The 14,676-nt window shown below is 41.2% G+C and overlaps 1 protein-coding gene across 2 annotated transcripts in view; it reads right to left on the bottom strand.

The window, feature by feature from the left end:
* Window positions 1-11,168, bottom strand: part of HACD2 (3-hydroxyacyl-CoA dehydratase 2) — a 30,229-nt gene extending 19,061 nt beyond the window's left edge. The window contains exons 1-4 of one of the 2 annotated variants that reach the window (XM_089520251.1): window positions 10,842-11,168; window positions 5,052-5,169; window positions 4,311-4,329; window positions 3,316-3,404 (exon numbers count right to left, since the gene is read on the bottom strand). In XM_089520251.1, the coding sequence (XP_089376377.1) occupies window positions 3,316-3,404; window positions 4,311-4,329; window positions 5,052-5,169; window positions 10,842-11,020 (405 nt within the window). In that variant the 5' untranslated portion in view covers window positions 11,021-11,168. Of the gene's footprint in view, window positions 1-3,315; window positions 3,405-4,310; window positions 4,330-5,051; window positions 5,170-6,106; window positions 6,287-10,841 lie in introns of those variants that run through there. The other variant, XM_089520249.1, reaches the window with a different exon arrangement.
* Window positions 11,169-14,676: the final 3,508 nt, after the last annotated feature.

Genomic DNA, 14,676 nt, shown 5'->3' with positions numbered 1-14,676 from the left:
ATGAATTCTAATCCTTACACTACTACTGCTATATAGTATATTTGATGAAGCTGAAAAGAATACAAAATCATCGTGCCGGGGGGGGGGGGGGGGAGAGAGAATCCCAATACTGATATATCTTAAAGGGAAGCCTGTATCGAATGAACATGATGATGCTTAACTGCATAAATTAAATATGCTGTTTTCAGTGTTGCATAAGGTTTCAAAAACCTGAATAGTAAGCAGAAGGGTTTAAGTGTGTGCTCTGCTACTAAAAATCACCATCTTTGAGATGCAGTCAGTGACAGGGGAAAAAACGCTACTATAGTCTCTTTAACCTCCCCTCAGTCCTGTTTCAGTATGCACTCCCTGATTTTTTTTCTATTAATTTTTTGAAAAGAAAAGCACACACTCTAGGCATCAAGTATACTTAGGCCCTTATCACACATCAGTTTTGTAAAAATCATATATAACATAGGATTTAGTGACACTTACTGGCCATTTCAAAAGTATTTATTTATATATTCAGTTTAGCAATTTTCTGTTGAGAAAAAAACAACAGACTTTTAGACAGTCTACTGCTTGGAAAACTGCATACAATATTATCAGAAACTACAGCTGTTAAGACTTTACCAGGACTCTTGGTAAAGGTGTTAAATTATCAATGCTATTAGACTGACAAGTAACTTACCACTTAAAATGAAACATAACCATCTCCCCACAAGCAGATAACTTTCTATCTATAGCTGACAAGAAGAACGCTTTCATTCACAGATGACCCACCATCAAGAGAAAATCTTGTAATTACGGAAGACAATACTAAAGAACAAGTGATAATTCCATCAGAATGCAGAAAGATGAGAAAGCCTGCCGTGTACATGTTCACATTTTGATTAAACATTTGACAGCACAACAATGTCTAAAGCAAACTGTTCTTTAGAAGGCTGACATCACACCAATGTACAGAGGAAGACAGACACATCGGCATGTGTATGTACTGTACATACAGTGGTCCCTTTATATTGGCAGGCTGGCAATCAGTGGATTTGATTGTCTGTGTACTGGCACTCCCCATATTATTCAATGGTGGCGCATGCATACACACATGCTGATGTGTCTGCATACACATTACCACCACTGAATAATAAGGGCATGACTTTTCATGTTTTTTGCCATCTGTGCAAGGACCCAAAACTGAATCCATGCAGATGGGAAGAGTCCACTGTACTTACATAACCGAAGCAATGCCCAAGGCTCTCAGACAACAAAAGGCAATCTTGCCGACTTAAAGATTATCAATACATTAATTTGTTAAAGGTAAAGGTAGCCCCTTGACATGAACGTCTAGTCAAAACCAACTGTAGGGGGCGGTGCTCATCTCTCTTACTAAGCTGAAGAGCCAGCATTGTCTGAAGATAACTCCAGTGGCCATGTGGCCAGCATGACTGCACCGAACACTGTTACCTTCCCACCAAAGTGGTACCTATTTATCTACTTGCATTTGCATGCGTTCAAACTGCTGGGTTGCCAGAAGCTGGGACTAGTAACAGGAGCTCACCTCATCATGCAGCACTGGGGCCTTGAACTGCCAACCTCCCAATCTTACAATTGTTAGAATTGGCGTCTTAACCACTAAGTCACTGCATCCCTCACATTAATTTGTTACTGATCTTTAAAAACAAAGGTGGACTGCTTTCAACAGGCATGGCAGGATGTGCTGGCTGTATTAGGATCCCATTAACAGAATCTCCCCCCGCCCCTGCTTGCCAATACTGATTTAGGGGAAATGAAGAGACATGGTGGCTCAACAGTTAAGATGTTGGCTCTGAAAACTGCAAGGTTGGCAGGTTGACAGTTCAAGACCCAAGTGCTGTGTGACGGAGTAAGCTCCCATCACTAGTCACAGCTTCTGCCAACCTAGCAGTTCGAAAGCGTGTAAAAAGTGCAAGTAGATAAATATGTACCACTTCAGTAGGAAAGTAACAGCGTTCTGTGCAGTCATGCTGGCCACATGACCACGGAGCTGTCTGTGACAACACTGGCTCCCTCGACTTACTAATGAAGATGAACACCACCCCCTATAGTTGGACATGACTAGACAATCTTGTCAAGGGAATGTCTTTACCTTTTACCAAAGTAATGCAGGCAGGATTACTTGCTATTTTGAGAGCTTTATTCACTAATTTGTTTTTGTTTTGCCACCAGCTCTACTTTCTCCTTCACTACACAAAGGCAGGAGAGCAATATTCAATCTGAAGTTTTGGAGACCTGTTCTCAGTTAAGGAAATTTCAGAAGTCAAGAAGCAGCCAGGCTACAACATGCTAACAACCTAGGAAGAAGAGCAAGCACAATCTTCAGACACTACTGAGCTACCTCATGCAATTAAACGTTAGGCACTACACTTCAGGAAGTCATAAGAGAAGGCATATTATGAGTAACATTGACATCTGAGATACTAAATCAGGTAATGATTTGATTAGACTGACCAGAAATTATGAAAGACAATTTTTTCTTCTTCAAGAGTTAGTTAGTTCCATGAAAAATCCAAACAAAGAGATTATTAAGAATTTCTAATTCAAGAATCTGAAAGTATATGAAAGGTTTTGACTCAAGAGACCAAACACACTACTCATGCATCCACATGTCAGGTCTTACAAAATCCATAATACCTGAATTTCTTCAAGGAGTCAGGCATGTACACACCACTTCAGAAAAAAGGGAGGGGGAAAAAACAACTTTCATAACAATTCAGGTTATGTTCATCTTTCATAGAAAAAAAATAATTGTATTTACATTTATTGATAAATTATTTATCAGAACTTCGCCCCTTCACCTATCTCCCAGTGCAAAATAAATATCACATCTGCAACCCTAATTTTTGCAACCTGATGCTATGCAGTCCAGTTCTTGCTAGTTTTATTGCTCAGGTGTTGAAAAGATCTTCTGATAACATTTTAGCTATAGTAAGATGAGAATAATGAATTCCAGGTGTATATACCAGATTGAATCTCAGGAGAAATGGGTAATATAATTTATCATTCATATACTGCACATCTAGCCTGATTCAATCCCACATAATGCTTCTTTCCACACAAAGGATGTTTGCCCAAGGAACTCTTCCCCTCTACAGAATAGAACTGGTAAGGAAATACCATACAGGGATAATAAGGTTTAGTCCCTCATAAATGTGAATTCAGAACTGATGTCACATAAATAACTCATGCAGAGATGTCAACATAGAACATACATTGTGGACCCAGTATAGAAGAACAAGAGATTTCCAAAGAGTCCAAATATTTAAGTAAGAAGTGGTCACTCCTTTTCTTTTAACTTACCTCTTTTACACTATGGGTTACAGCCCAAGTCAGAAAAACTCTTGACATCACCTGGAAAGTAGTCAGTACAACAGAGGAAGGAACAATCCCTGTAAAGACAATTTAGGATTGATAAATAGCCTTTGGTTGAGTGCTTTATAAAAGTTCTATTGTGTTTTATAGAAATATGATCTGGAAATGACTAAGAGAGGGACAGTCTTCTGGGGAAAGAAATGGGAGCATACAAACCAGAGGCTGGCTGCATTTTGCTTCTAACAATACATCATAGTTTAGTCACTTTAGTGATACGTGCAAAGAAAACCAAGATAAGCAATGAAACTGAAGAATACAGGACTAGTTTTCCTCCTGAATATCAGATGCTGGGGACAAACAACAAGAGATTGCTTCTTCCAATATGCCCCAGATGTATATGGTTACTGATGCTGATGCCAAGTACTGGCCAAAACAACCTGGTTTGACCCATCAAGGCAATTCCTATGTCCTTATAAAAACTGGTTTGTCAAATGCCCCCCATTAAGCTCAAGAACCCAGCCTAGTTTTCTGAAATGGCACTTCCCTCAGAAAGTAAAGGACAATAGCAAATCTGGATGGGTGATTACTGAATATTCAACTTGCAATGACTGATTTTGACAAGAGCAGAATTGCTGGATGTATTTTACATTAAGTGCCTCATATACTGGATATAATTATAGGCAGAAACTGTTTGTGGAGTTGCTATTCCAGCTCAAAACACATTCATTACAGCAGATAAATACACCAATCAATGTCAGCCTATGACACAAATAGACTTTATTTGTGCTTTGTTTATGGTTAATCATTCAGCAAAAGCTCCAATATCCTCCAAAGTGTACTTAGCTGTCATAGTCAGGAATAAGTATTATAAAACAAACCATGCAAATTGATTTTTGGATTATATATTACCAGATCACTTATTTGATCCTTTGGTGATCATAGTTTGGAATTCCACTAGTCAAACAACAAATCCAAAGGCTTACCTATTGCGCAGTGCAGGATCTAAAACAAAAAGAGCATTTAAATCAATAACTTAATAATAATTTATTTGGCTTTATTATTATAGCAATCTGTTTTATGATCAAGAACAATGGTAAGTACTGCTACTGGACATTTGTCACATGTGTCCATTTCATCTTTTCAGTAGCCATGTTTCTAACCTACATTTTTGTTTCACTATGCATTCAGGAGGAAACATTGTCAGAGGAAGATATTCTTAATCCATCCAAACCTTCTTAGATATCAATTGGATTCTCAAATATTAATACTTCCCTGGAATAGTCCCCTAAACAAAATTAAAAAAAATGGAGCAGAATTTTAGCTTTCCAAACTAAAACAATCTCTCCAGTGAGACCATCAATTGAGAGAGAAATGAAGAAGAGAACTAGACCAGGGCTTGTGTGTGTGTATTGCACGTCTGTGATTTTACTTGGAGAGGTGTAAATGATTATCGCTACAAGGTGAGATAAGATCTCATCTTCACATAACAGTGGGAGCTCACAGCTTAATAGTTCACTTCTTCCCAAAGTAGCAAGAAGTGGGATAGGAATTATGTAAGAATCTACAATTCAATTTTTTATTTTAAAAAAGTTAATGTAAAATAACTAAACCTGTATCTTGCTCTGAATGGACAATCACTGAAGGAGTTCAGGAAGCAAATGAATGTAAAAACATTTTTAAAGTAAACAATGCTTAGATGGGCACCCACCCCATATCACACATACCTCAAGCAAAGCTGCAGTTTGGAAGAATTTCAGAGGCTTTTCTATTGAATAGTATAGATTGTGGTAACTACCCTTGGCGAGATATGCTCTGACTAAACCAACAGCTATAACAAGCCAACTAGGAAAAAAGAGAGAGAGATAGTGAGATATTTCGTTAGTCAGTTTGGTGCAGTATCTCCTAGCTCACTGCTTTACTGCACGAGAAAACAAAGTAGGAGTGGAGCAGCAGAGTAGTGGCTTTCCCCATGCCTTACCACACGTCTGCGTAGCGCTTCAATTCTCTTCCTGCAGGAGACCATAATAAAAGCACATGTTTTTTCTAATGGAAAAAAATCACTTCAACAAAAAACATGCTTTGACGACCATCTCCTGCGGGAAGAGAACTTAAGTGTTACAAAGTCATGCGGTAAGGCATGGAGAAAGCTGGGTTTACCCCTGATTATTTTCTAGTGCAATAAGGCTCTAGACACAATGAATTTGGTGAACACTAAGATGGAAGGATAAATGCATTAACGCTGACTTTGTTGGCAGGCTACCCACCATAAAGTAATACATATGTAATTTTATTATTAGCTGAAAGGTATAATACTATTAGTAGCCAGAGGTTTGTTTTGGGAACAACCACATCAAACAATCAAACTCGCATTGGCTAAAAAGAAACTACTATTCAACAATACTTTAGTAAAGCTAAACAGCACACATGAACAAGATAGATTATAAATCCTTCAAGCTTTGATCAGTAATGTCTTCTTCTTCCTTGAATGCAGAGACATCTAGTGATGTCCAACAATAATGCAGCAGATTAGTCTACGCAGACTACAATGTGTACAAAATATAGAAAAAGTGGTTTATATAACCAGTTCAATTGTGTTAGGGCTAGGTTGTAATGCTACAACACTGAACACATCCAGATACAGAGCATGAACTTTTATAGGATAAGTCAAGGAGTTGCCTCCCCCAACACTAATGATTTTAACGTGGGAAGATTTGTCTGAAATAAGTGGATGGAGAGTGATGGGGTGGTAGTTTGTAGATTTCATTAAAAGTCACTCTACCTATTCTTCCAAAATCTGAATATTAGCCACACAGCAACAATTCATTAGTTTCATCCTTTTTCTGTTATCTCTAACTCCGTGGTCCCCAAACTTTTTCAGGCTGGCCCCCCTTTCCTTTTGGGTGACAACCCTAGCGCCCCCATGCCTATTTACTGATATAAACTGTTCTTATGCAAATTCAAAATAACCAATTTAGGACAATAAAGTTAAACAAGTGTATGTATTTCACAAATAAAACTAAACTTTGTAAAACAATTCATTTAATATCAGTTTGAAAGAAAATATGTCTCATCTGTAAAACACTATCTTCAACTTTTAATGGGACAGATATACTTGGTGCAGGGATATTCGTTTTTTAACATCAGGCTGGAAAGCACTAAGAAGTATCAGATCCCCATGTTCGGTAATTTTCAGCCTGTTTCTTTGCTTGGAAAGTAGCTGGGCGACTGCACTGAAGCCTCGTTATACTAAGTAATATGTTGGGAAGAAAATAAAGTATATTTTGACTTTGTTATACAGTTCAGGGTAGTGGGCAGAATATGTTTGGGTTTGTTGTAACCAAAAATCTTGATAAGATTTTTTCAGAATTTGACCTCAACTCAATGTTATTATATGGAGATTTTCCTCCCCTATTCGTTTACTCATTGCTATCTAGGAATGATCACCCAGACTGGTATTGTAAGCAAAAAAAGAGGGGGGGGGGGAAGAAAGAAAAAGATCCTGAAATCTATCAAACATGTCTTTGTGCAGGCCATCCAGGTGTTCACAATAAATTATAAGGGCATCCTTTCATATGCACTTAGAATCACTGAGTTGGAAGAGCCCACAAAAGCCATCCAGCATGTGCTTTATAGATGTTTGCAATGTGGTCCCTAGCGGCTCTTCCTTTCCTGAACCCCACCTCCACCTCCAGGATTCGTCTCTTCATATATAATTGGAGTCTAGGCTGCAGAATGTTAAGCATATTTTTGCTTGTGTGGGAAATTAATACTATGGTCCTACAGTTGCTGCAGTGTTTTGTGTCTCCTTTTTAAATAATTCTATCTACCACAAAGGTAAAACTTTTTCATTGGGACATTTGGCAGATTTACTATACAGCACCTAGTTTTTTCAGATGTAACAGTACAAAGGCGTTGTTAAAAACTCAATGTTCTTTGCCTAAAGAAAGGGCCAGGCAGCTTCACACAGGACAGAAACTTGCTGGATCTCAATGGAAGTTACTATTTTGTTGGAGTTGAAATTTCATTGTCCGCCTTTTATCATTGTCTCGCAGTCCCCATGCGGCCAAAGAGGAGAGTGGCTTCTGCCTGCTCTGATATCCCTCAGGCCATCTTAACTGACAACAAAAACATTTTGACAAAATGTAGGCCTCACATGACTGTAACATCATCATTCCCCACCTCCTGTAAGATTTTTTAATATCTCTGCTTGAAGAAGCCAGTGGAGCTTTGAAACCTTGCATTATTTATTTCGTGCATTTTTGGTTGGGCCAATCAAAGTACAGTGGTACCCCGGGTTACGAAAGTAATTCGTTCCGCCGCCGCTTTCGTAACCCGGAAACTTTCGCTAGCCGAAAAAGCCCATAGGCTTTAATAGCGAAAGCCGCGATTTCGTGTGAAATCGCGCCGAAAAGCACCAAAATTTCTTTCGCAACCCGGAATAACCTTCGTAACCCGGAAACAATTAATTAAGTGAATTTCTTTCGTAACCCGGAAATTTCGTAAGGCGGCGCATTCGTATCCCGGGGTACCACTGTATTGCTGTTTTGTTGTTGCACTTTGCTGCATGGCCAACATGGCTGCCCCTGAATGTTTTCTGGGAATGGAATGTTTTTGCTGGGGGACAGGGAGCTTACCGTATATGTATATACTTGTGTACAAGTCAAAAAATGTATGCCCAAAATTTGACCCCCAAATCCTAGGTCGACCTATATATGAGTCAATACAGTAATACTGCTCAGAAGGGTCCTATAAGTGCCCCCCAATGCCCCATTCTCCCTATATCAGCAGCCACTAACCAGTCAAGAGAGAGACTGTATGCATATATGTGTGTGTCCCTGCTTCGCCAGGGAGATCCTTGCAAGGAGAAAGAGAATGTATGTGTGAGTGTATGAGGTGATTGGTCCGTTGCTGATGTCCTTGCTTTGTCCTTTACATCCTTTGTTACATGCCCCTAAGTTGTAACCCCAACTTGTCTGCAGGTCACATCAAAATCTATAATTTTGGCTCCAAAACCTGGTGTTGACTTCTACATGAATATATATGGCAGTTAAGTTTTGGTATTCAAAGCAAACTCCCAAGCTGAGAAGTCTGTAGCTGTATGTCTTTTACATCTGGTTTTGGGGTCTGGGGAAAAAAAACTAGATCCCACAAGATTGAAATATTCCCACCATACTCAACATATTGTTGTTGTGTGCGTTCAAGTCATTTCTGACTTATGGTGACCTTGAGATGAACCTAACACAGGGTTTTCTGGGGCTGAGAGAATGTGACTCACTCAAAGCCACCCACTGGGTTTCCATGGCCGAGAGGGGAATCAAACCCTGGTCTCCAGAATTGTAGTCCAATGAACAAACCGCTACACCATGCAGGCTCTTGCTACACTTTACATACGCTGCTTTTAAAATAGAGGAATTTACTATGAACCTACTGGGCCATAAGCTATAACCAAGCTGAGTAGAGATCTAACACTGCCATGTAAGTGGGGAAAATCATGGCTCATATGCAATGCGATTGCATGTATTTTTGCTTTGGCATTCTCACGCATCCAAAGAAAGGAGTTTTACAAATCCTTCTTCCACTATGTCAGAGTTCCTGTTCCCTTGCTTTTTCACCTGCACTTTGCATTGACTTAAACAGAAAAAAACATGTTAAAGAATCTAACAAGAACAGGCCTCATAAATGCCCCAAATTCGTCACACTATGGTTCTACAGTGATCTGTAGCATCCTTTTGACTACACTAGCTGGTTTGTACATGTTTAGAAATAATATAAGCAAGGGGGAAAAATTGGATTGCCAAGATATGGCTGCCAAATGATAACGCACTGCATGTGGGAGGACAATTCAGAAACCAGTTCAGGCACACTTCATAGGTGCTATCAAATGCTACTTACCACAGGCAGCAGAAGGCTCTCTAGTGCACCTACCTTAATAACACAGAGGTGTGTGATGTGCCTACAGAGACAAGCTAAATTCTCATTATCATCATCTTTGGTATTGCTCTTCAGTATTGCAGTGTAGTGGTTTGAGAGTTGGACTACAACTCTGGAGACTAGGGTTCAAATCCGCGCTGGAGTATAAAAGCCCACTGGGTGACTTTGAGCAAGTCACACTCTCTCAGCCTCAGAGGAAGGTAATGGCAAACCCTCTCTGAAGAAACTTCCCATCAAAACCCTAGGATAACCTTAGGGTTGCTGTAAGTAAAAAAATGATGTGAACAAATTCTGCCCAGAAAATCCCATGCCAGGTTCGCCTTAGGTCAAAAACTTAAAGGCACACTATAACAGGAGAGCCAGCTTGGTGTAGGAGTCTGAGCATCTCTGGAGACAAGGGTTCGAATCCCTGCTTGGCCACGGAAACCCACTGGGTGACTCTGGACAAGCCACTCTCTCAGCCTCAGAGGATGGCAGGGACAAGCCCCCCTGAAGAAACTTGACAAGAAGAAAACCCCGGGACAGGTTCACCGCCTGGGGGTCGACATGAGTCAGAAGGGACTTGAAGGCACACAACAACAAAAGCAGCAGCAACACTGCAAGGAAGAAAGACGGGGAAGGCTCACAGAGGCTTTCTAGCCAGGATGACCAGACGTCCTCCTTTTTGAGGACATATCTTACACTTCAGCCTTCTGCCCAAGGGGAATTCTGAAATGTCCTCCATTTTGAGCCTGGCAAAAAGCATGAATTTACATTTCTAGGGGTCTATTTAGCTTTTAGTGTGTTATGTCCTATATTTTCCCCAAATGCCCTCCATTTTGAGTCTGACTAATAACCATGGGTTTACATTTCTAGGAGTGTTTTTAGCTTTCATTGGGTAATGCTGAGTTGGAAGAGACCGCAAGGGCCATCCAGTCCAACCCCATTCTGCCATGCAGGAACCCTCAATCAAAGCATCCCTGACCGATGGCCATCCAGCCTCTGTTTAAAGACCTCTAAGGCAGGAGACTCCACTACACTCTGAGGGAGTATCTTCCACTGTTGAACAGCCCTTACTGTCAGGAAGTTCCTCCTAATGTTGAGATGGAATCTCTTTTCCTGGAGCTTGCATCCATTGCTCTGGGTCCTGTTCTCTGGAGCAGCAGAAAACAAGCTAGCTCTCCCCTCAATATGACATCCCTTCAAATATTTAAACAGGGCTATCATATCACCTCTTAACCCTCTCTTCCTCTTCTATGAGCTGTTTCTAGCTTCCATGCTGTCAGGTCCCCCACCTTCTTCCCTGGAATGCCCTCCATCCTGAGCCTGAGAACCAGGGCTTCCTTCCCACTTGCAGGAGCTGCTCCTGGCTCTCCTGGCGTCCGGATGCTGTCCTCCATCTATCTCCCCATCCCCTTCACTGGGCCTTGCGTCCTCCTCCTCCTCCATCCCGAGGGCCCTTCCTCTTCCCGAGAGGCCCCCCAAACAAAGAGGCCCAAGAGGCTGCTCCTTCTGGGGGTGCAAGGCCTGCTTCTCTGGCGGGCCCAGAATGGAGGCCAAGCCCTGCCTGACCGGCCTCGGCCCTTCCCTCGCCCGCGGCTCACCCGGCCGTCATGATCACGTTGTAAAGGACCAGGTAGGCCGTGGCCAAGGGGCCCTGGCCCTTCCGACGCCGGGAAGAGGAGCACGAGGACGAGGCCTGCTGCTGCTGCTGCTGCTGGCCGCCAGTGCCATTATCCGCCCGGCGGCTGCTAGCGGAGGAGCTGGAGCTGGAGGCCGCCATGGCTATGGCTGGCTGCTGCTCGGAAGCCAGGCCTCCGCCTCCTCCTCCTCCTCCTCCTCCCCTGTCGGGCCCGGAGGTGGAGCTAGGAAAGGCCCGGCCAAAGGGGAGGAGGAGAGGCTGCGATGATGGAGGGGCCTCCTCCTCCGAAATGGAGGACGCTGAAGGGAAATGTGGGGGAGCAGAATAAAAGCCCCCGAACAATCACAGAACTAGGGCCAATCCCCGCTTCTTAGTCAGGGCCAAAAGGGAAGGCCTTCGGAAACAAATATGGAGGATATGAGTCAATAAAGGCTGAACGAAACCCTCACAGATATTAAGGAGTCAAGAAGGCTTCTAGAGCTCAAGAGGGGAAAATGGAGGACCTGGGAAAGAACTAAGAGGAAAGTCAATGTAGGCTTCTCAGGCTCAGAAGGGAGGGCAAGGAATCAAAATACAAGTGGAACTAGCAGAAATTAAATCCAGGCTTCTTAGGCTCAAAAGGGAGGACATTCAAGAAAAAGGGAGGACAGGACACAATCAAGGCTAAAAATGCAATAGAAATGTAAACCCATCAGCCCCCACCATTGGCCACACTGACAGGGACTGATCAGGGCTAGAATTTCCTAACCCTGCCCAAGGTCCTGGGGCTATATATCGACCCTAGTTGTGCTGAGGTAATTTAGAACAATTTTTAGGCGTATGGACTTGTGAGTCAGGGCTCCTTTCCTCCCTGCTGTTGTTATACAGGGGTGCATTCCCACTATGAAATAAAGCAAGTTGCTGATTGGTTTAAATGATCATGGTTCCCATTTGAAACCGGTTCCTGTCATACTTGGGTCAATTTCTGTCACGATAAAGCAAGGCAAACGCAAAAAAAGCCAGTTTTTCCAGACACTGGTTTCTTAGCAGTTCCTTTGAAAAGAATTTATCTTAAAGCAAATGGGAATGACAGATCTGAATCACATTGTTTTGGAGGGGAGGGACTAATGGCAGAGGGATGCTTACCATCTCTCCTCAATTTTTAGGAGATCCTCCTGTTTGGTTTGTAACATATTGTGTATTTCGGCTGGCCAGTAAAGGTATCACTGATGGATTTTTGTCCGATTGGAAGACGGTTGGTCTGAATGTGGGCCGACTCTTTATCCAAAGCAGAGGTCATATTTAATGTTCATTGCACAAATTCATATTATTAGTAGTTACTTGCAGTACTTGAGACTTGGAGTAAAAGACTTTAATACATCACTGCCCCTGCAGACAAGGCAGCAGCTGCTGCTGTTTGTTTTTGTTGTTTTACATAATTTAATGAAAAACAAGCTCAGTTTATTTTATCTACATTGACCCAGTGCTACTTGCTGGAATTTCCTGACATTTCAAAAGAGCTGAGATGAATTCCAGTTACTGACCATTATGGGAACAAGAAAGAAGAGGCAACACACTCATTCTACAACATAAGCTATACCCAAGTCCAAGAAACAGCTGAAACAGCCGAAAGTCGACATCTACTTAATAAGCAGGCAATCATCTTCTGTCATTCATCTAGCTCCCTTCAATCTTTCTGGTAAATATGAAACATTGGAGTGGGATTTACAAGCAGAGACGGAAAGTCAACAACTCTTAGTTCTCTCTTCTTTTGTGGAAGAGGTTGCCAGCCACTCATCCAAACAAAAACAAAAACAAATCTAATAAATTTACAGAATAACAACATAACTTATTTTGTACCCAGACAATGCCTTTTGATAGTACAGACTAGTCTAGTATTTTTATTTTTGAGCAGCTGTCCATAATCAAAACCAAAGTACATTTGTTAATGGAGAACTTCACAAAGCTTATTGAAAATCAAGCAAAGACATTTCTGTTAAGGCTCAGACCTTCCGCACTAACTCTACTATGAAATCAGTCAATAGGGAAGTTATGGGCAATCTTACTTCTACTTGGGCAACAAATGATCAGACAACTGGCTACACATGGAGAGAGGAGTGAGAAACAAATACCTTGTGGTCATACACCCAAGGGAGAAAGGCATTTAAATGGCAATACAGCCTAATCAAATCACTTTACAAATATTAAAAAACAAGAGGATGAGGATAAAAAGAGTTACTCTGTCTTTAAGCCAGTGATTATGCTGCGAAAGGCAGTTGGTCAATTTGCACAAGGTTGCTTGGCTTCCACCCATTTACACAGCCCCCAATGAGCCATTTTCTGCACCTTTTTTCAATTTTTCCAATACATGTGTTTTGCTCACAGGAACTCGGTCCACTTTTAAACCAATCTGGTCAAGAGAGTACCATCACCTTAAGGAGCAAATGGGAACATTTAACTTCAGATAATTTTAAGAGCTACAGGTGGCCAATTTTTTTCAGTTCTTTCATCATTTTATGAAGGTGTCCCATCACCAATACTATTTATTTTTAAAAGCTGCTCTGAAGGGGTACATCCTTACAATGTGCAAACATTGCAAACAAAAGCATGATCAGATGGAAGACATAGCAGCCGCAGTAGCAAGGATACAGAATATTTGCAAAGCTTTTGAGAATACACAAATTTATTGCAAATTCAACTGAAGCCAGATTTTTAAAAAGAGCCTTTGATGCTCACCTAAATGCCTAAGCAGCAAGAACTAGTAGGTCCATATCAACAGGAAAAGAGTTACAGTTTTAGAGACAGTGACAAGGCCTTATTTCTTGTGCACATCAAGCTAACATCTTAACGAAAGGCACTTGAAATGGACCCAATGCAAATTTTAGTGCATGGTGAGGATTACACGACTGATGGTCCTTCAGGTTGCCTCGCTCCAAAAAAGTAAGACCAATTATTTGAATTAGAACTGAAAGGCTTTTTAGCAGCCAGTGTGGTTAACAAAAAAAAAGTTATATTTGTCGACTTACTGTTGTCTACCATTTATACTAGTGGAAGCTTACAAAGAATCTGCAAGAGACAGCCCCATATAAACTGCACTGCATCAGGGTATAACTCAGTTCCTTTTCTATCCGTTCCAGGATAGCTTGGAATCATAGCTTCCTCAGTAGGATTCACCTGATCATGCTTTTCTACTTCATGATGACCATGTTTTTATCTTGTTTCCATTTCATAATCCTAGGTGTATGATACAGACATAGTACTATTTTGTCCTTGCAGAATCAGATATAAACGGTATTTAGCACTCTATAGTTACTCTTATGCATAATAATTTGGGACCCGTAGACATACCTCTCTAATTTTTCAGTATTAATTTTTGAAAGGAAAAAGGTCTGCATTTTTATAGAGATAAATATTAAACCACATAACCAGTACTACATCCGGTTGCTCAGTATATTAGAATTATGCCCACTTTTCAGTAGCTTGCCAGTGCAAATGATCCAGTGTGATTGACAAAAAACCAGTAATGCAATATTTCATTACTCATCATTGCCTTTCCTTACCAGTAATGCAGGGATGGGTGAACTGAACCACTCTGCCTAATTTCACATAGCCCTTAAAAGAAACCCTGGTTATGAGTGAGAAAATGTTTTGTGTAGTCTACTACGTTGCTTTGCAGAAGTAATGTAAGTGTGGTAGAAAGGAGAATGATCAAGGAGGTCTAACCTAAACTAAAAATCACCATCAGCTGAAAACAGAAAGCTGCAAGGAAGAAACTAAGCTACTGGACAGGAGTGAACAAACTGAAATTTGTGCTAACA

This window comes from Sceloporus occidentalis, unplaced genomic scaffold (genome assembly GCF_023333645.1).
Source record: "Sceloporus occidentalis isolate IW3139 unplaced genomic scaffold, rSceOcc1.0.p SCAF_4, whole genome shotgun sequence".
Taxonomy (NCBI): domain Eukaryota; kingdom Metazoa; phylum Chordata; class Lepidosauria; order Squamata; family Phrynosomatidae; genus Sceloporus; species Sceloporus occidentalis.
Note: the sequence above shows the minus strand (reverse complement) of the source record. Positions and strands in the feature narration are given on the sequence as shown.